Below are 21,759 nucleotides of genomic sequence, written 5' to 3'. Positions count from 1 at the left end.
TATCAAATATCGGTTTTTCTCTTTTTTTTTTTTTTTTTTTTTTTTAGTGCTGTCGGTGCTAAACGAAGTGTAATATAACAAATTTTATTATCTAATAATATCTTGTATTTCATCGCGATATTTTGGTATAAACACAAGAATGTAATAAATTTTGAAAGCAATTTACAGAACAAAATATATCGGTTTAAATCTCGAAGATTTAACTATTTCTTTTAAAAAAATATGTTTTTGGTGGAGAAAAACTGTGATATGTGAAAAGTGTGTTTGAACACTGGAATAAATTTGAACAAATCTATCGCGTAAAATACATATCCAGTATTTTACGCAATTTTCCATATTTTTCATAAATATTTCCAATATTTTAAATTGCAGATCGTTTCCAGTTATATATTTTTCGAAAGAACAAAACATTTCACTTCCGACAAGCGTAAAAAGCGATAAAAATTTTATCTCTCGCACACGCGATATTCAAATTGTTCCAATCTGCAGTGGCGTTTAAATGTGACTGTCTCTTGTGTATTTACGCAACGTGAATGTAATTCGGCGCAACAAACACAGACAGATGAACGTATAAACAGAGGAGAGAAATCTGTGTACGTTCTGAGAAATCGTCGACCAACTTGAGTCGAGCGTCTTCGTCGCGACCTTCGCAAAAAAACATAGCGTTGACGAGTTCGAGACGTAAAAAAGCAAGAGATGAATCTCGTAGGATCTCTACTGCCAAGTTTAATCGGCGCCGTAGTATCTCGGGACGGTATTCGATTCCCCGGATTCCCAGCGCGAGGGATGCTGGTGTGCGCGAAGGGAGAAATCGGCGGTACACACGTGCAGAGGAAGAGAGACGGAAACACAGAGAACAGGTGAGAGAGAGAGAAAGAAGGGGATCGGGGAAGTGGGAGAGGGATCGCGCGCGGCGATAAAACGAAGAGGGATACACGCTTGCGCCAGGGAGTATCACCCTCATCTCAGTGCACCCTTCGCGCCGAGGGGACGAGAGAGCGTGAGGGTATATACCCGAGGATAGATGGCAGGGCGTCTCTCCCGGGCCGCGCAGGCCGCGCAAAGCCGCGTTGCACGCATTGTCAGTTCTCCTCAGTTTCGCTCGGATATCCGTGGCAACGAGTGACCTTCGTGCCGATCGAGTTCGCCGATCATTCCCCTCTTTCGTCGAGAGAGAAAGAGAGAGAGAGAGAAAGAGAGAGAGAGTGAGGATTGCCGCGTGTCGATCGTCAGCGCGAGACCGGCGTTATCGGGCGTCGCGACGCGCCGGAGACACGCCTGTCGCCGAAAAAAAAGACGCGACTTCTGTGTCCGACCGAACACGCGTTTTCGTCTCGTCGGTTCTTCTATTTTCTTTCCGAAACGCGATCGAAATCTCTCTCTCTCTCTCTTTCTTAATCCGCGCCGTGTCGACGCGGGTTCTTCTTCGTTACAAAAGTACGCGTGATAGTCGCAAATCGCACGGATCGAAAAGCAAAAAAAAAGACAGTGGAATTGAATCGGGAAACCGAAAAGTTGGAAGAAAGAGAGAATATACATGAACATCCGATTTTCGCAGATTTTCGAATGACACGACGTGCGGCAATCAAGGAGCGATTTTATCGTGGACGCGATAAGACGACGAGAACCGGAGACAATAAGAAGGAGAACGGGACAATGATCCAAGGGGATGCACGTATCACGCCCCGTCGGCGCTTTTCAATTACGCGAATCTAGATCGCGTGGCCGTTAGCGAATTAAGCGGGCTCTATGCGGGTCCGAGGATGTGAAAGAGGATGCGAATAACGATCCGCCTACTGTACGATGAGAAATCGGGTCTGGATCAAATCTCGAGGCCGGAATAACGACGTAACGGTGGCATGGAGCGCGGAAGCGAGGAAAACTGGAAATCGTCGATTTATCCGATAAACGCGTCTTGACTCTCCTCGGCACGTCGTGTCAATTTTCGCTTTGTGCGAGAGAGAAATTCGCGGCCGCGTCCGCGTATATATATATATATATATATACACTGCCTGTAAAAAAACTCGATTACTTCAGAATAGATCGAGAGATCGGGAAGACGGGAATTACACACACGCGCGAGGGCACGCGCGAGAAAAGAAAAATCGATCCAGCGCATCGAAACGCGACTATGTGAAACAAAAAAAATGAGGTGTCTAATCTTGACCCTCGGTCTGCTGGTTTCGGGTGAGTTCGCGAGCATAAATCGCTTACAGAACCGGTCGTGTGTGTCGTCAATCGCGCTTACACACACATATATATATACGTGCATGCATCGCCCCGACGACACGCCAATATTCACCCCCGTCGGCGCAAAATTTGCGGCGGAAGCGGGATTCGCGTTTAGGAAAATACGATTACAAACATTCAACAGTTTCGCGAATGACGCGTATAATGAGCGATGCATAAATACGCGTTGCATTAGCGGATAATAAATTAACATAGGTAACGCAATTTTCGTCGTCAAACGCGAAAACGTTTTCATTCGATATGCAATTGTGTTGGGTATCAATCCATTTTATTGACGTATTTGCGCGTTTAAAACCGAACCGTTTTTCTCAAGAGAAACGCGCGGAAAATCCCCCCTGAGAGTTTATAAGCCCTAGTTTTACGTTTCTTTTGCCACGTTTTCGAAACAGTGCCAAAAATATATGAAGGGAATTTAAGATTCAAAACTCGAACATCGTCAGCTTTACCTTCCTTGAAAGATGTATTACTTCTGAGAATTACTGAAAAGAGCAGAATATTAAAGTCGATGAGACACACCGTTCGTCGACACGTACGTTCGCGCGACGATCGTATATATATATATATATTTCTTTTAAATAACCGCTTTAATTCGCCGTTACGTAATTAAGAGAGCAATTACGGATTGAATAACGTCACTTATATTTTCGAAGGAAAATCGCTTTATTTACGTTTCACGAGGAGATAAATACAGACAAGAACATCTCGCGTTCTCTCCGATGAGAACGATTCTCGTACTCCGAGTTTCCGTTTCGGGATATTTCCGGTTCGATTAATCCGGAACATCCGACGATAAAAAAACGGATTTTCGCGATTGCGAGAGAACTATCTCTCTTACGAGCACTAACTACTTTTCTCCTTTTCGAGAAGGTTAATGACATTAAGTGTCGCACGCGAAGCACGTACGAATCGAGCGGCGCGTAAACCGCCCCTTTTGCGTCGCGACTCACACACACACACGAGCGCGCGCGCGCGCGCACACACACACACACACGCACACGCACACACACACACACACTTTCTCATATTGAACACATTTTCCCGCTTTCGCGGGAGAAGTCGCACAACGTGATATTATGTTCGTAACCGGGGCTATACGAATACCGATACTATATCACAGCCGGGTTTAGTTAGCTCCCGAAGTTTAGTCTTGACTTTGTAATAACTTGGTCTTAACATTAGCCCCGTCCGAAATACGGGGGTTTATGCAGCAATTAACCCGAAAGTCCCGTGTACTCCGATGTAAAGAGACGGTGTAATATTACGCATAATGGCACGACAGAGCAATCAAGATACCATTCAAAATGTATGAACAAAGTTGGGCTCTTTCTACTTGTTCTCGCTCGTCATATGTGTATAAAATTCACTCCCATTAACGCGCGCAAGTGAATTCTCGTTCAAAACAATCGCGCGATATTTGATTAATATTTACATTCGTTTTGTTACCCTTTGTACGATTTTGCTTCTATATTATTCCGAAAAATCGGTTTATGTTAGTTTCGCGCTGCAGTTTCAATATACGCGACGTGAGTTCTTCATTCACATATACCAATTAAAAACTTGCTGCACGCGCCAGATGCAGAATTTTTTTTTTTTTTTTTTATACACGTGTATATATCTCAGCACTTCTATCAAGAACTTGTGTACGCGCTCTCCACGAAATTATACTGATAAAAAAATAAACGTTGTGAAATATTATCCTCTTTTTCATGTGTCGATGGTTACCGGTAATTATGCTGTTTGTTCTCTTAATTTCGCTTCACCTGCGCTGTGTTTGTCCGATTAACAAGAACCGGAGTATTACGGAAACTGGTGTATTGATTTGTTGTTTTTTTGTATTTGGGCAAAAATTTCATCGATCTGCAAACGTTATTAATTTGACGAATGTGCATTCTCGAAAATTCTTGTTTTTTTAATACCGCGATATCAGTATCATGTAAAAAATAACTGTTTTTTTGACAAAAATGCAGCATGACACAGTTTTATTCATATTTTTTTTTAAGCAAAGTCGGTCAGCGCATTTCATTTTTCCATGCGTGCTGAAACATTAGAGAAAAGGGTAAAAAATTCAAAAAAAAATTACGAAAAAAAATCTTAGTATCGCGAAATATTTTTTATTTATAAAAAATATCAATCAAAACATATACAAATAACATTGAGAACAAAATTGTAAAACAATATTATTGCTAGGTACGTTTGTTATATTGTGAGAGAGAGATTAAATATTTTGTTTTCTTTAATAAAAAAAAAAATAAAAAAAAAATAAAAAAATAAAAACAAAATTACACGAAAGATAGAAGTTTCCTCCGAAACTATTAAAGCAAGCGCCTGAACTAATATCCCGTGAGAGACTCATAAACACTCTTACGACGCGTCTAGCGTTAATATTCTTTAGTCTTGATTTAAAATTAAATTAAGATCGTGAGCTTAAGACACGGCGTGAAAATTAACTAAACCCGCAGCTAGTTGTCGCCTCTCGCTGCGAAATGAACTGAATTTATATACAGAGAGAGAGAGAGAGAGAGAGAGAGAGAGAGAGCAATAAGAAGCACGCGGGGAAATTAAATCCACTGTGCATCGCTGTAAGAGTAACTGCAGAGAGGCACCGAAGAAAACAGCCGGCAAAGAGACTCGAGGGGTGGGAAAGGGACGATGGAAATCCTGATATGTATTTTAACGGTGGGTTATGGCGGAGCGCGGCGCACAAATCCCGCACGGAAGCGAGGGGAGGTAAATATTTGCTCGCGCAAAACTACCTGTGCCTCCGCACATCCCCTTAAAGTTACCCTTTCGGAGCCGCATTTATTTTTAACGCACGATTTTCCGACGACAGTTTTATCGAATTCGAAGAAACTATGTCGCCGATATATCGCTAGGGCAAACTTCTTCCTTCTTGATTTTTTTTTCCTCGCGGTCGAGTCACGCGATGCTGCGCGTGCCACATCTCCATCTTATTCCAAATATACACGCATATACATCTTGTTGAATATCTCGTTTGTTATGTGTAAGAAGTTCTTTCAAGTTGTTACACATTTTCGCTATTAATGTTACGAAGGGGCGGGTACTCCACCGCGTCAAGTTGGCGCTTATGTACAAACGCCTGCACATTTACCCGGAGCTCGCATGTAACGTCCAACTAAAGTTACGAACTTTCCGCCCGTGAACGATGGGCCATTCACAATGTTAGGGAAACTTGATAAACGAGTAATAGAGAGTTCACGCTGTCAATTTATGATTTTCGTATTTATGAATATAACATTGTAACATAAAGCGCGCTCGCGCGATCAGTCCCCTTGTCGCGCAGGATGTGTGTGTGTGTGTGCGTGTGCGCGCTTCAAAATCGAAATGTATTTCTGCCTTGTTTGCGGGACGAAATGTTAAACATTGCGATTCAGTGTTACCATGCAAAGCGCGTGAAAAGCACTTTCAGACAAAAATAAACACGCATCGGAGTAACACGCGGATAACTTTTACAATTTGTTTTAAAACTTCCTAGTGCCGCGGAAGATTAAAAAAACATTAGAGAAAGAAGGCGAATGAAAGAGAAAAAAAAAAAAAAAAGAAACGCGAAGGGAGAAAACATGAAAGAGAGATTTTTTTTTTAGCAAAAACTTTTTACGGAAACAAAAACTACAAAATAAATCAAAGGAGAAAATGCGACCTAAAATAGAATTGATTTATAAAACATTATCATAAAAAGGAACGAAAAAGCTTTTTAAATTATGACTCGCTGCGAATGAAAAGCCCTGCGCGCGAATTAAGCTTCAGAGATAAATAATTGATGAAATATTATACTGAACGTGATGCATTTAAGAAGACTTTGGCCTGAAAGAAAATTTTAATTTTTCTTGTGTCCTGTGAGAGATATATATATTGAATATTAAAATTTAAGCAATATAGCAAGCAAATACTCTTAATCTCACTATCTTCAGCGAGAGAAAAATTATAATTTTACATTTCACAAGAACTTGAAATGCCGCATGTTTATTCTCTATCAATCTCCCGAAAGACTTTGAAGAAAAGAATACAAAAAATGTAAAACTAATGCGCCTACGATGCGCCTATTTTCTAATAACATTGCTCGCGGGAAGGAGACAATTTCGATTGCACACATTCTTTATTTCAAACAGTTGTTCTCTTTTTCTCAATCCCTACGGCAAGATGTCATCAATTTTTTTTAACCGACACGGTCTCTCTCTCTCTCTCTCTCTCTCTCTCAAGTTCTAATAGCTTTTCTTTGGTTACACAAGAAAGAACTTTTTTTGGCACAAAAAATTGTACTCTCTGATAATAGCGTTACAAAATTGCGAACTGAATATTTGACAAAACACAGCAGGTTCTCTTTCTTATTTTTAACAAAGTTAGTTTATTTTGTTTTTTAAAATATTTTTTGACCGGCGTTTACAAAAAAAACCTAAAAAAAATAAGATGATAAATTTACTTGTTCAGCGGGTTTAGGTTCGTACATTCTTTCTGCTGTGTGTGTTTCTTTTTATTTTTTCTCTCCTCCACGACATCTGAAAGATTTAGAAAAATTATTCAGTCATACACACGAAACTGCTGCGTAAACCACAAGCAGTAGTTTGTAGGTTCATGTACACACGTACAACACATTTAATTTTTATTGCTCAACGGGGAGCGGACAATAAGAGTTAAAGAACATCGTTAACTCGGGAATAATACGACTTTTTATGACGTAAACTACCGCGCCACGGCATTTTATGCCGTGTTAATAAATCGTTTTTGTTTGGCTACACGAACACGTGCACACACACACACACACAGATATACATGTACACACACTGCACAAAGACCTCGAATACAATACATACATACGTGCCTGTCCAAAAAATACTCGAAAAAACTGTTCGCGAAAAAACATCGAAAAAATTGCAACGTTCTGTCCCGCGCGTTTATCTGAGAAATAATAATTTTTTCCTTTTCACAGCGCTGTTGAAAAAAAAACAAAGAAAGATCATTAGGTCTCGATTAGAAATTAATTCCCTCCGCATTGACTGCGGGAAAGCTGAAGCTTTTTACCGATAATTCCGATAAGCTCGAATAGAACGGGCGGCAATAAATCTTCTCCCCCCCCCCCCCCCGAGAACCCGCGTCGGTGTAAATTACATCTCCGCGTGACCACCACGAGCACGACCACCGATACTGAAGAATTTCCAACCAACTTTGCTAAGATGTGCTATTGTGTTTGCTTGAAGTGCAAGGACCTGTCCGGTGCACGGCCGATCGCAGGATACACGAGAATCGCGCTTCGGAGACGCCCGATTCTTCAATACGTGGGAGACCGTACTTCGACGTCTCGGCGTCGCGCAACGTAACGGCTTTGGTCGGCAAAACGGCCACTCTCAATTGCCGAGTACGGAATTTGGGCGATCGCACGGTAAGATATCCCTCTCTCACAGAAGAAGCGGAAAGTAACACACAATGGCGTGTGTCCTTTCATCAAGTGTAACAAATCGAAATACGCGCGTGTGTTAACTTCAAAAATCGCAGCTTCGGCAAAACTCGCATCACTTTTACAAGTTTTCGTAAAGAAAAAAACAAATTTATTGTAAGTGCGGTAACCGCATATTGTCTAAAATTCTATGTTATTGTCTTGTAAAAACTTCTGCCTGAGACAAATCGAAACACGTTGTGGTGTGTTATCCAACAAAAACAAATTGCGGAACTACTGTTTGGTTTCTTCCTTACAACAGACAATTCTAATTTTGCACAGTTATTTCGCGTTATAATAAGTAATAAAGTTGAAGCACAACGCAATGTTAGTGATAATATCACAAAAGCTCTCGGTGTGGAACATAAATAAGCGTCTCCGCGGAGAGAGGGAGTGAAACTCCTCTTCTCTCGAAAGTTTATTTCAACTTCTTCTTTAAGCGAGAATTCAAGTGATGAAGTTTCAGAAAATATTCTTTTCGCCGACTGAGGAGATAAGTCCTTCCAATATCGAAGAAGTGTTCAATTTGTGTCCCCATAATATGCATTGCAGCTTGTGAGTGCCGTTTACGTTTCCGGAATATCGAAATCGACTGTCAGTGCTAAAAATATTTCCCGCCCCAATGGTACGGTTCTTCTCGTCCTGGAAACTTCCGCCATAAATGGATTGACTCAAGCACAAGCGGCGCTTCGGGAGCCAACGATTTTTAAAAAAAGCCCTTCCGGCAAATATGTAACTTATTTTTTTCTTTTTTCTTTTTTTTTTTTTTTTACAAAAGCGTCCTCTCTCTTGCAAATGTTAATGCGCTCGTTCGCCAAAAGTTTTTGTATATATTTTGTACGACACAAGTGTGACAGAGAGAGATGCGCGCGCGATTTGTTCGATATCGACGAGTAAACACGGCGTATATACGGCATTTGCTATTTTTATCGCCGTTGGCGCCATTTATAGAAGAAGTTTATGAATAAATTATAGGGTAAAGAACACCCCAAAGAAAAACGTGACTATCGACGTCTCGGAAACTAGTACGAGCCACGAAACTCAATTAGTTGCAAACTCGACACGGGTTCGTAGTTTCGCGTCCGGTCGTAGGTGTGCGGCGCGCGATGGTTTTTGTCATTACACGTATAATAAAGTTGGCTCATGACGAGATACTTTATATAAAGAACTAGAACATCTCGCAGAGAGAGAGAGAGAGAGAGAGAGAGAGAGAGAGAGAGAGAGAGAGAGAGAGAGAGAGAGAGAGAGANAGAGAGAGAGAGAGAGAGAGAGAGAGACGCGAGGACAGACAAGACCAGTAATTTTTTCTCCTTTTTTCTTTGCATCCGAGTTCGTGCGCCAGCGCGCTTGAGAGAAATTTTCGCAAAAAAAAAAACACAAAAAAAAAAAAAACAGCACATCTTTTGCATCTTTCGCGTCTGAGTTTTTGCTCACTCCGCTCGCGTCCCTATTTCGTTAACACCGTGTTTTTTATATTTTACTGGGGTACAATCTGTCTCTTTGCCGCGTCCATGCGTAGGTAGTTGAAAATTACTTTTTCACGGAGGCGGCTACAGTGAATTTTGCATTTTCCGGTCTTGGCGTTACCGTTAATGAAAAATCTATTATTTTAAGCGATAAATTAATATAAAAGAGATCATTCCCGGAAATTCTAACGACTAATAAAATTTTTCACGAAAAAGTGAGATATCGCGATTTTGGTTTCTTCAAACCACCGGCGGTGTAATTCACGATCGTTCAATGCGATTTAAGTAAAAAATTATTTTTTTACGAAATGTATGTACATTTCCCACGCGCGCGCGCGCGAGATTCACGTTAATTGCAACATTACGTTAATTATAACGAGAAATTAATTACCTCTACCGACGAATATAAAGTGGTCGGGAGAATGTGTGTTCACCGTCCAACATTTAGAAGCTCATTCTCGAATGACAACTGATTGCACTCACTAAAATTCAGATGGGTTAATTCTCCGGAAAAACGAATTATATTTTCATACGTGATTGTCGTGCACATTATCGTTATTATTACGTCATATTCTGCTTTGATGAATCAAAAAAGTATGTTTGCACACGCAAGAGCACACGTCGTCGAATCTAGTCGGAAAATTGTGCATTTACAGTCTACTGTCATATATATATATATATATATTAGAAGTAAATTCACATATTGACATTCTCGAAATGGATTTCCGAAAACTTGGGCTTTTTTGCTTGTGCGATTTTTTCGCAAATGGTCGTTGAATACGTACGTCATAATCACGATAAAAAAAAGAAGACAAGGAAAAGAGGTATGCGATAAGAAAGTTCTTGATGTGTTACCATACGCTGTGCTGGCCAGCAAAAGTATGTCGGAAATGTGAAAATTTGACATAAGTTGATAAATCGATTTTTCCACTTTAGCTTATAAGTATATTTCGTTCTCTCTCTCTCTCTCTCTCTCTGCGGGGAATCGCAAGTAGATACACAAATGTTCCACACCGTACGTACTTGGCGCTAAAAGCACAACCGCGAGATTTCTAATGTTACTGTAGGGAAGATAAATACATATTATATATATATATATATATATGTATATATGTAGGTCGACGAGACCTATACTCAAACAAATCCACGTTATTGAAGTAGACAAAGAGCGGTAAACTATGCTAACGACAATCAGCTAAACTATGCAATATGACATTGCTTTTGTTCTAGATATATTCGATGATATAAATAATATTTGAAATATTTCCTTTAATTTGCGCGGATAATTGCGCATACCAGTCTTCAAAATACTTTTGCTATTGAAATATTACCTCCTCGTTTAGATTGCGAAAGAAAAAAAAAAAGAGCGATTTTACACAAACTCGGTTCTAAATAAAAATCTTCGATTTCGCGTAAGTGTCGATTGAAATCGAGAAAAATTATTTGACTTTTGATCGAAATTAAATTTTCGACGGTTCAATTTATATCTTTTGTTCGCAATCGCATCACTTTTCGCGATCGGTATCGAAATTCAATTCATCGAGTCTTGAAAACCATTTCAACGATTAATTATTGTTTTGTGTCAGTGTGTGCAAAGGCGTTCTTGCGTTCTCGCCGCGGTCGAAATCGTACGACTTGTCGCGTATTTTTTTTATTGAGGCTCAAATCGAATACGCGCTTTTCATTAGCACCGAATCGAACGGTAACCGCGCGTCACGCGGCGAACAAAAGCCGCGTCACGGTTTCTCTTGTGCACCTTGCAACCTCTCTTCCCGCCGCTTTCCATTTCGTACTTTGGTACGCCGGGCACGCGTACAAAACTCAATGAAGTCGTTTTTATGGAAGAATACGCATTTTCGTTCTACGTGTTCGGTATTTCAATATCGGCCATATGCCACGCTAATATAATACGGCCCCGCGCCCGAGAGCACAGCCTGCGTTTACGTAAATCAATCATGCTGATCTTTCGCCACCTCTCTCCCCTCCGTGTTGAAGATCGGGCGAAATATACAATCTGTCGAATATCATCGAAAAATACCGAGATATATACGTTCAAAATATTGGAGTGATTGAAACGCGGTATGAATTTTTTAGCGGCGAGTTTTTATTTTTCGCGCCGCGTACATATATATATATACGAATACATATGAAAACGCAGATACGAGAAGCGAGCGAGATTATATATCTCCTCGCAAACGTCTGTAATATACCAAGATACAAACCTGCTGATGAAATTTATTTACCGCAATCTTTTTTTTGATCGAGTTCACGCAAAAAAAAAATCCTTTTTAAAAAGATCAATGTAGCGGCGCTTGTGTCTGTGNGGGGGGGGGGGGCGGANAAAGTCGAGCGTATCTCTTAATGAAAAGGTCTCGCCCGTTCCGGTTGGTGTTTTTTTTTTTGTTCTAGGTGTCATGGGTGAGACATCGGGATATCCATCTTCTCACCGTGGGCGTCGAAACGTACACCTCGGACCAGAGATTCGTCGCGTCGCATTTTCCCCGCACGGAGGACTGGACGTTACAAGTAAAATACCCTCAGCGACGAGATTCCGGCACATACGAGTGTCAAGTGTCTACGACGCCGCCCATAGGTCACTCCATGCTCCTCTCTGTTGTCGGTTAGTAGTTGCACAGAACATCTCTCCAGCGGCTCTCTCTCTCTCTCTCTTTCTCTTTTTCTCCCTTTCTTTTCCTCTTGTCACCCTTTTCTGTCGCTCGTTTTTTTTTTTGTTCCGTTTTTCACGCGACGGAGCGCTTTTCCGTATATATCGCGCGCGCCGTGCGCTGATTTCGTCGGAAATTCGCGCCGTATCCACTTTGCCACTTCAGGGAAGCTTAAAACCATCAACCGCTCGTGCGCTCTCGTTCCGCACGTGCATCGCGATACATGTACTCGCGCGCGCGCGGCATTTGTCGCCCCTACGCTGATTTACCGTTTATGACTTAATCATTCACCCCCGGAGTTTCTCAATGGAACACGCGACCCAAGTACGATAATTCAACACCCGTGTATACCCACGCGCCGCCGCCGATTTCCCTCGGCGCATAATATGCGTCGGTGTGCGAATTCACGCGGAAGAATTAAGTTATCGAGAAGAAAGAGGGAGAAAGAGAGAGAGAGAGAGAGAGAGAGAGAGACCGTGAGAAATCAGAATATTGATTACTTTTAAGCGTTTTTTTATGTAATGATACGTCTATTGGAAGTTGGCGCACGCGCGAAACTCGTGAGACGAAGAAGTAGTAATTTCCGTGAACTTGGCGAATTATGAATTTCTCTCATTATGCATGCTCGCTCCTTCTGCGGATGGTAAGTTTAATTCAGCTTCTCTCTCTCTCTCTAAACTCGATATTAACTTAATATTAACAAGTTAATATTAAGTCTCTTTCTCTCTCTCTCTCTCTCTCTCTCTCTCACGCATACACTCTTACTCTCAAAACTCATGTTCAAAGCAGAAATTAATCTAACAACCGAAATATACCACTGTTTTGAAAATATAAACGAAAAAAATGAATGACATAAAAAATTTTGCTGATAAATGACGTATTAGTTGTACACGTACCTACATGGCGATTTAATTAAACAATATTGATGAAAATCAATAAATAATAATAATCGATATGTTGAAATGTAATATTCGATATTGGTAATGTACGGTGTCTAAAATGTCAACTTTATTCATATTGTTGATTGTTATTAGACATATTAGATATTGAGTGTTGGTTTATTCTGTAATGTATATTGTTAATATTATGATTATTTTAACACATATAGCAACAATAGACACCAAACAAATAGCAGTATATTGGCTTCATAGAGTACAATATGGTTTCATAAAATATATATATTCATTTCATGAAATTATAATATCTCCGTCTATTGACCGTAAAATTTCTTTTTTATTGTCATAGAATTACAATTTTTGCGCTGTATCGGTTATAAATTGTCCTCGATGGTGTTAAGAATAAATTTTCGTTTAGTAAAAAAACGCCATTGTTTTTTTTTTTAAACTCAAAAATATCACAGCGAAATAAAATAGAATTGCGAAAACGAAGAGAGAAAATTTAATTAGAGGAAAACTAATTAATTAACTTGTATATATGGAGCGCAAATTTAACTTTATTATTTTTATATCATCAGTGTCGCTGAAAGATTTTATTACTTGTTATTAATCGGCAAATTATATGCTATATATTGTCATTCTATTTATATTTAAGTAAATCACGTGTTAAAAAATTTATAATATAATATCAATAAGTTTTACGAACGGTTTACGTTTAATTGAGCAAAAATTGTACTTTATAGAGCAACCAATTTTTATTGAAAACGTTTAATATATATCAGATGAATCCCAACTTCGATGAAAACTAAATTCGGAACGTGATCGCTAAAACTGAAAAATCGGAGAGTGAAAACTTTTCCATAATCGAGGTTATTTTTTTTTTAATCCAATGCAATGTGCGTTCGAATTGAAACTAAGCTCAAGCTTGAGAGGCCCCCAACTAAACTTCCGTCCATAATTCGTGAGAATTTTAAAAGCGAAATGTTTTACTTAAAACAAATAAACGATTGTTCTCTCCGTGAATTTTAATAGCTTCTACAATTCAGACTTTTTCTTTTTTTTTTTTTGATCATCGAAATATACGACTTTCCAATAATAATATTATGAAATATTGGGTCTATATATGTATATTTCTTGATATTTGTCTTTGCACAGAGCCTGTGACGATGATCATCGGAGAGCCAGAAATGTACATAAACAAGGACAGTACGATGAACTTGACTTGCATCGTGCGACACAGTCCCGAACCACCGCTGACCATTCATTGGACTCACGATCATGAGGTATGTATCCACAATATGTATATACATATTTTGTACGTGCTATTTTCGAGTATATGATACGAGCAATCCCGAAAAAAAAAAAAAAAAACGGAACAAAAAACGAGAGAATCGTCGAATTAAGTTTCCAATTATTATCTCTGTGAAATCCGCCCGCGGGAAAGTCGATAAAAGAGAATAACTCAAATCCGCAGCTTCCCTTTTCTCTTTGCGCTCTATTCACGTAATCTCTCATCTTCTTCCATCCTCATTCATATTGCAACCCGCTCGATCTGCTCTCCCGTCTTTCGGATGTGACTTTGTCTCTCAAACAAGTTCTCAAGTTTAAGGCGCTCAGGAGTTTGCGCGGAACACGGGAAAAAACTTTTAATTTTAATATTACCTGCTCAACGTTTCTTCTTGTTGAATTTTTAAATGTATGAACACACACACGCGCGCGCGCGTACCGCGGTGTCCGACTCGCGGGATCTCGTTTCTCAACTTCAAAACCTATCTCTCAGCTCTTCCCCGCTGCTCCGTTTTCTTCCCTTTGCCGCGGGTAAAGTTTCTCTGGTGTGTGCTTTATACTATACACCTCTGGTCGCATTATACAACACCTATTTCCCCGTAACCGTATCTCCGTTTTCTGTAACCCTCCCGCGCTCGCGCGCAGACTTCCACTTTAGGTCCTATATTCTTACTTTCGAGCTACCACCGACAGTTCATAGCATTAACTCTCTCTCTCTCTCTCTCTCGCTCTCGCTCTCTCCGCGGTATCTTCCCCGTGTTCCGTAACGTTCCTCTCCGATATTGCGCGCTGTGTACCCTCGTTCCTCTTTATTATCCATTCTCACTGTTTCACTATCACTTTGGTCGATACCGACTCCTCAACTTTAGAGCTTCAGAGTTTCCTAAATAAACGTTTAAAGTGTAACACGCTCGATTCAATTACGGTTTGTTTTATCAAATCTCTTACTATAGATGTATGATCTGTGTAATATATATATACTTATTGTACATTATCTCGCGAGATTTGTTGTTATGTTTACGTGGACATTTTTCGCCAGAGTAATTGGCAGAAAATTGTTTAGCAATTTTTTTTACGTAAGATTTGTTAACATAATTGTTTAATCCGGCAACTTATTACATTCAGTAGTTTGCATCAACTCGGGCGAAGCTTATATTGACTCTGTCGCTTTCAGCTTCTTTAAGAAACTAATTTATTTTCCTCTCACCGTGACTGTCTTTTTTCCCTTTGTTTCTCATTCTCACGGACTTTCCTGCAATCCGCGAACGTCCTCGCGGATTCTCCCCCGCGGGGTTCGAATCTTTCACATCCGACTCTGTCACTCTATTTCTTTTTTACTCTATTTTCCAGAATTTGACTTTTTTCCTTTCGAACCCATCCGTTTCCGCGGCTCTCGATCTCATGTAAGCTTCCGCGTCGTACGCGGAGATTTTCTCTCTGTGTTTTCTAGTTTCGTCTCGTCATTCGACTTCTATCCCCCCGTATACCGACTTTTATCCCATCCCGGCATTGTACTACTAGCCAATCCCGCCCTCGATATCCCGCGCGCGTGTTTCGCTCGGAGAACCTCCCTCGGGTGAAAAATTTGACGCGTACTATTTCTTACTAACCCCATATTTCCTGTCTGTCTCGTCGCACGCATTCCTTCCATCCCCCATGACCCAGTTAGTCCCGTCGTCTCTCCCTCTCTCCTTCGCCCGTTTGTACGGAGAATTATGCTTGTTCAGATATGCCGCGTATGTAACATAAATATCGGTAAACGCGCGATCTCGTGTACGCGATCTCGTTGGCATAATTGATTTCACATACGCGTTTATATTAACTTTGCGCCGCGCAATGTTTGCGCACGGGCTATTGTAATTACGGGACACATTTAAATATGAAAATTAAAAGAGAGAGAACATCGAAACTTTAATAACCCATCGCGGAAATAAAGTTATTGCTCGGCAAAAATCCGCGGAAAAATATACATTCGGAGAACGGCAACTCCCGACGACGTGGAGAGCAGACCCGAGCACAATCGGGTATTATTTACAGTGATAATCCGCTTTACATCCTCATTAAGAAGGCTTACACAAGACGGTTCTACTTAGGAGATAAGTTATACCGCGGATAAAACTCTCCTTCTCGCTGTGGATTATTTATATTATTCCTCTCTGAAATATCTCCGGACGCGTAGGTTTACTCGAAACTGTTGTGTATTAGATATCGTATCTCACAGATATCTCTTTCTCTTCGACAAGAAGAATATTTGTAACAAATACGAATTTCATAATTTCCAAGTGAAATTATGCCGCAACTCCGAAATACATTCATTCGCCGAGTCATACATTTTCACAATATTATGCACATGCGATTTTTTGACACGGTATTATTATGCATGTAAAAAAAATTTAAATCTACTTCCAATCAAAACCTAAAAATAAAAATAATAATAATAATAACACTCGCGTACCTGATGACGATGAGAGTAAAAAAATGGCTTTTTCAGCTCAAAGGATTTTACAACAATCACGCGTGCGTTGGAAAAAAAGTGTTCCGGCTATAAATGTAGAAAAAATACGAGCATTTATGTCAATGTCGAATGTCTACGACTTTGTGTTTTAAATTTTCAGAATTTTTGACATTTCACGGTTCGCCGATAGCACACGGCAGTCGTTGTTACATTGGAATTTGCTGACGGCATGTAGCTGTTAGTAATGGCATGTACTCATTGATGCATGTTAGATCAGTTTATATATATATATATATATATATTAATAATATCCATCAGGCTACAACTACTATGGAAAACATTTAAATTTAGTTAGACTACATTCCGACAAACCGCAAATCATAGTCAGCTAGCCAGTAGCACAGACGCAATATAGCTGATTAATAATCAAGAAGAGAAGCTGAGGAGAGTGAAAGAGAGAGAGAGAGAGAGAGAGAGAAAGCACTTCTATGACTATGACTCTCATATGATATTAAAAGAAGTGCGCAAGAGGAAAAGCAATGGCATAACTGAAAATTCTCCTATTGCGCTTTCCCTCTACGATTTTTCCACCAATAATTCTATAAAATATTCATTTCACTTTTCTATTGTCGTCTTCCCGTATACGTTTTCTTTCTCTTATCTGCATTATTAGTAATTTTTCATAACGTAACAAAATATACACTTTTAAAAAATATAAAAGATCTTTTAAAAATAAAACAAAATAAAACTGTAAACAAGAGTGTATCTTTATCGATTAAGTTAAATACATAATTATATAATATCTGTCGTATCGTAAAAAACTGAGCAAGCGATATTTCTGAAAATAATTTGGAATTATCTGTTACGCACACACACCAAAGCGTTCGAATAAACACAGAAAATCCACATTCGGTTTCTCTCTCTCTCTCTCTCTCTCTCTCTGTCTTTTTTCTCGAACGTAGAAAAATTCAGAAAAATGAAAAGCAGATAAGTTTGCTTTGTGTATCACAAGAATTTAAATAAAATATTTTGTGCTTTTATAACAACTAAAGAAAAATGAAAATATATTTTTTTCCAGTTTTTTGTGGTTTTTTTTATTGAGAATAATACGCGCACATACGCAGAAGTTTTAATATTTCTGCGCGTAAAACGCGTATGCAAACGGAATTTTTGATATTTCAGGATCATTTCGAGAAGATTTGCATGATATATTTCTCATAAATCCGAATACATAAATCACACCGATGGAAGGCTGTGAGGTATCTGTTTAACATCGTGTTTATGATGATAGGCACAAATATGCTTGTTGTTTATACAAATGGAACCTTGTAATAAATTAACATATAACTATTATTAACATATAACGGAAGATACAATTGATTATGCAATTCACTCATGTTATTATACCGCGTGTGAAATAATGACACATTTGTGAGAATCTAACGAGCGATGTATGATTTTGAAGAGAGGAGAAAGGAAGTCGCAAAAATGTTTTCATCCTGTGAAAATTTATTATCGACCTATCATTAGTCTTCATGACGACGTTATGACGTTTGTATCATTGCATACGTGCACGCGCGCGATGATATATATTTTGGTAAAAACGACAAACAATATATATTCCCGTGAATGCAGCGACAACAGCGTCTGTATTGCGTGTTAAATTGTTAAAAATATATTCTTATAAATATTAATATAAAACGCGAAAAGTAGAGAAATGAAAAAAACTTTAATAGAAATGAATTATAAATTCGTCAGAATGAGTTTTATCATAAGCTAAACTGCACAGTGTGATTTTTAAACAAATGTTTAATATTTTTCTCGATGAAAAAAAATTGGCACAATGAAAATCGCAATAAAAAGAGAAAAATCGGGAATATTTGTGTATTTTTTAGATATAATGTAGAAACTGCTCAAAATCCAACGAACGTGTCGTCGCGAAATTAATAAGCAGATTATTAATTTATGAGACAACGCTCGATACGAACTTGTACGTAGAAAACGGGCCAATCGCACAAAGAAACAATTGTCAGAAAAATATATAAAACAGATAAAAAAATATATATATATCAAAGCGGGGCAGTTGTACACTACTTTTAGATTTACAGTACCTACTTCTCTCCTATGGCTCTCTGAAAGTTTCTAAAATCCATTCTGCATCACTGACATGTGAGCCGTTTATTTTAGGAGAGAGTGTAAGTTCAGCTTTGAAACATTATGAGTTTCAGCGGGGTACGGATATAAACTGATATGTGCTCGGCTATATCGATTTTGCCAAAGTTTTTGAAACTGAATTTCCACCATTTTACAAATCGTGAAATGTAATTGCGACAAAGGAGGTATTTTGTAATTTATAAAGAAAGGATATTTCGCGCGATGTTACAAACATGATGACATGTCTCGCCAATAAGCGCACACAAATGCGTTTAATTAAACATTCACAAGCTTTTCCTCCAATTATGAAAAACAATTAGTATTTAATTTTATTTTTTTTAAGTCTTTTGTTGCATCTCGACGTTTTTACGATATTTTTTGAATTAATTCTACCGTGACCTTTTTCGCGTGTTATTTAAAACAATAGAACAACAATGAAACTTATTAAAACCCGATTCTACGCTCATGTATATTACACTCGTGTGTATTAAAAAAATTCAGCTGCTTGCGCACAACAAATTGTTTCCGAAATTGTCGATCTGAAAAAAATTAGTCAAACATTCAATTAACCGATTCTCTTTTTGTTGGCGGGTGGCGCGCTATTGTGTAACCGTTGCAGAAAAGAAATTTAATTAGAATAACATTTTTTCCGGATTCTCTGCGCTTGACAGGTGATCAATTATGACAGTCCGCGAGGCGGGGTATCGGTTATCACGGAGAAGGGTGAGGTAACGACGTCGTATCTTTTAATTCAGCGTGCTCAACCGGCGGATAGCGGACAATACACCTGCCATCCCAGTAACGCTAACACAAAGACGGTCTTGGTCCACGTACTTAATGGTATGTATACTTCTTAATCTCACGACGCACCTGCTGTTACACGCTCCCGTTACAACGAAGGCGTTTGCATAGCGGCTTAATATTACCTAATGGTAATCCTCCGGCACAGCGCGCCGATTATCCAGTAGTGCGAGAAAATAAATATTATCCTTCTCCGCGGTGAGAAGAAACCGCAAATCTAGCACAAAAAAAATAAAAGAAGATTATATTAAATTCTATTCGCGCTCTCTCTTTGCAGGGGAACATCCAGCCGCGATGCAGCACGGCGGCCAGCTAAGATTAGCCAATTTACCTTTTGTAATGATCTCGACGACGCTTCTGACCTTCTTGAATCACCCTTATTAGGATGTAGAGGCGCTGGACCATTATTATTATTATTATTATTATTATATATATATATACACATATGTGTGTGTGTGTATATATATATATATATATATAGTTAGCAAGCGAGAGATACTTGTTTCAAATTTCTCTATTTTTCTTCTTTCTTGGCGTATACTGATTGTCTGATTTTCCTCGAGAAAAGATAGCGTGACTATCTATCGTTGAACCTCGCTCTCTCTTTCTTTCTCTTTTTCATATACACATGTATGTACATATGTGTGTGTATATATATATATATATATACATAGCGCGCTCGTGTGAATAGACGATCGATAAAATAAACTGCAAAAGTTCGAGTCTTTTTCCAATAACGTGATTTATGTTACATTTGTTGTTTGAATATATGCTGTTATTAAATGCCTGTTATTATAATCCATCATTCTTCGTAATTTATTGTTATCGAGTGGAGTACAACTTACGTAATTAATATGTTCTTTAATTATATATGTTGAGAGACAAATTCTGTCTATATGTGTGTCGTTAAAATATTTCTTACCGCGCGTTTCTCCAAAACGCTTCGTATGTTGTTCAGAAAGTCAGTAAGAACGCATCTCTCACAAAAAATGATTCGTACAGACGAACGTAATAAGCAAACAAGAATCTCAGTAAAACCGTCGCGAAAAAGAAATGACAAAATAACAAAAAAAAAAAAAAAAAAAAAAAAACAAGAAAAACAATTGTGAGACACAGAGCGATTGTGAGATACAGTCCTCCAAGAGGATTTTCAAGAGTTACAATGCTGTAAATTTAGAGAGCGAAGACAGGGTAGCAAAACATTGCATACGTTGACAAATACTTTGCGATTCGAAAAATTTATTGCGCCCGAGCGGCAGATTGGTATATAAAGGTTACACATATTTGCTTATGTTCACGAGACAATACGTCGCGCTTTTGCCAAAGGAATTCGTACGTGTTATTGTTAAAAAAAAAAAAAAAAAAAAATAGACTGGATTTTAACATATATAGATACCGTGTGTTAAAATCTATCCCTCTAATTGCGAGGCGACGCGTATAAGAATTATATTTAAGATAAAGATTGTGCTGTAAAAAAAAAAGAAGAAAAATGAAAACACTTGATACACGAGTGAGCGCGTCCGTGTAACAGAAATTATTCGCACAAACACACAATATAAATTTTCACAAGACACAGTCTTCGACGACTGTCTTCGCGATACGGAGAAAGATTTCCAGAATGCGAATCTATACAATGATATACGAAATTACGAAAATTTACTATGCGTTTTGTTAAATGATTGAATAAGAATGTTGTGCTACAAATCATGTTAGAATTCTATTTCATCGAGAATTGACGTACACAATTATTTCTTCCATTATACTTTTATTTCACGTCAGAACAGTTTACTTGACACAGCGAGATTCTATCTATTATTATTTTGTGCTATTATCAAACTCACAGAGGCGAGATAATAATTGTATGAAATATAGAGAAAATAATTATATATTATAAAATTCTAATTTATTGTTTGTATATTTGTTGTCACGAGATTATATATATATATGTATATATTGGATAAGTGCAAAAGTCACGCGCCTGATTTATCATTGGTATTAATAATAAATCGGACACGTAACTTTTGCACTCTCATCCAAATATTTGATTATAAAACGAAATTATACACGAAAACAGTTTGATCCTGTTTGTTGTTTCATGTGCGATACCATATAAAATATGGATATGTTACGTATTACTTACTTTATGTAATATGTTATAAAACAGTTAAATTATTGCATATATATATATATATATATATATATATATATATATAAAATAATAATTATTATATTAATAATTATTTCATACGTATATTAATAATTATTATTATAATAATTATAATACTTTTGGTAAATCTAATTTTACACATGTATAACAAATAATTTTAAGTTCGTG

The 21,759-nt window shown here is 38.3% G+C and overlaps 1 protein-coding gene across 4 annotated transcripts; it reads left to right on the top strand.

Annotated features, from left to right (window-relative positions):
* The first annotated feature begins 1,066 nt into the window (after positions 1-1,066).
* LOC109854345 (Down syndrome cell adhesion molecule-like protein 1) lies at positions 1,067-20,515 on the top strand. 4 transcript variants are annotated; one of them, XM_020427344.1, is made up of 7 exons: positions 1,067-1,205; positions 1,439-2,187; positions 7,464-7,645; positions 11,575-11,785; positions 13,883-14,010; positions 19,295-19,463; positions 19,702-20,515. In XM_020427344.1, exons 2-7 carry the CDS (start codon positions 2,148-2,150, stop codon positions 19,806-19,808), a joined length of 837 nt encoding a protein of 278 aa, XP_020282933.1. In that variant the 5' UTR covers positions 1,067-1,205; positions 1,439-2,147; the 3' UTR covers positions 19,809-20,515. The 4 variants fall into 4 exon arrangements, with proteins under 4 accessions (XP_020282933.1, XP_020282934.1, XP_020282932.1 ...); XM_020427345.1 differs by having other exon boundaries at positions 1,067-1,437; positions 1,559-2,187; XM_020427343.1 differs by having other exon boundaries at positions 1,067-2,187.
* Positions 20,516-21,759: the final 1,244 nt, after the last annotated feature.

The sequence above is a fragment of the Pseudomyrmex gracilis genome, unplaced genomic scaffold (genome assembly GCF_002006095.1).
Source record: "Pseudomyrmex gracilis isolate BER0280 unplaced genomic scaffold, ASM200609v1 scaffold_63, whole genome shotgun sequence".
NCBI lineage: Eukaryota > Metazoa > Arthropoda > Insecta > Hymenoptera > Formicidae > Pseudomyrmex > Pseudomyrmex gracilis.
Note: the sequence above shows the minus strand (reverse complement) of the source record. Positions and strands in the feature narration are given on the sequence as shown.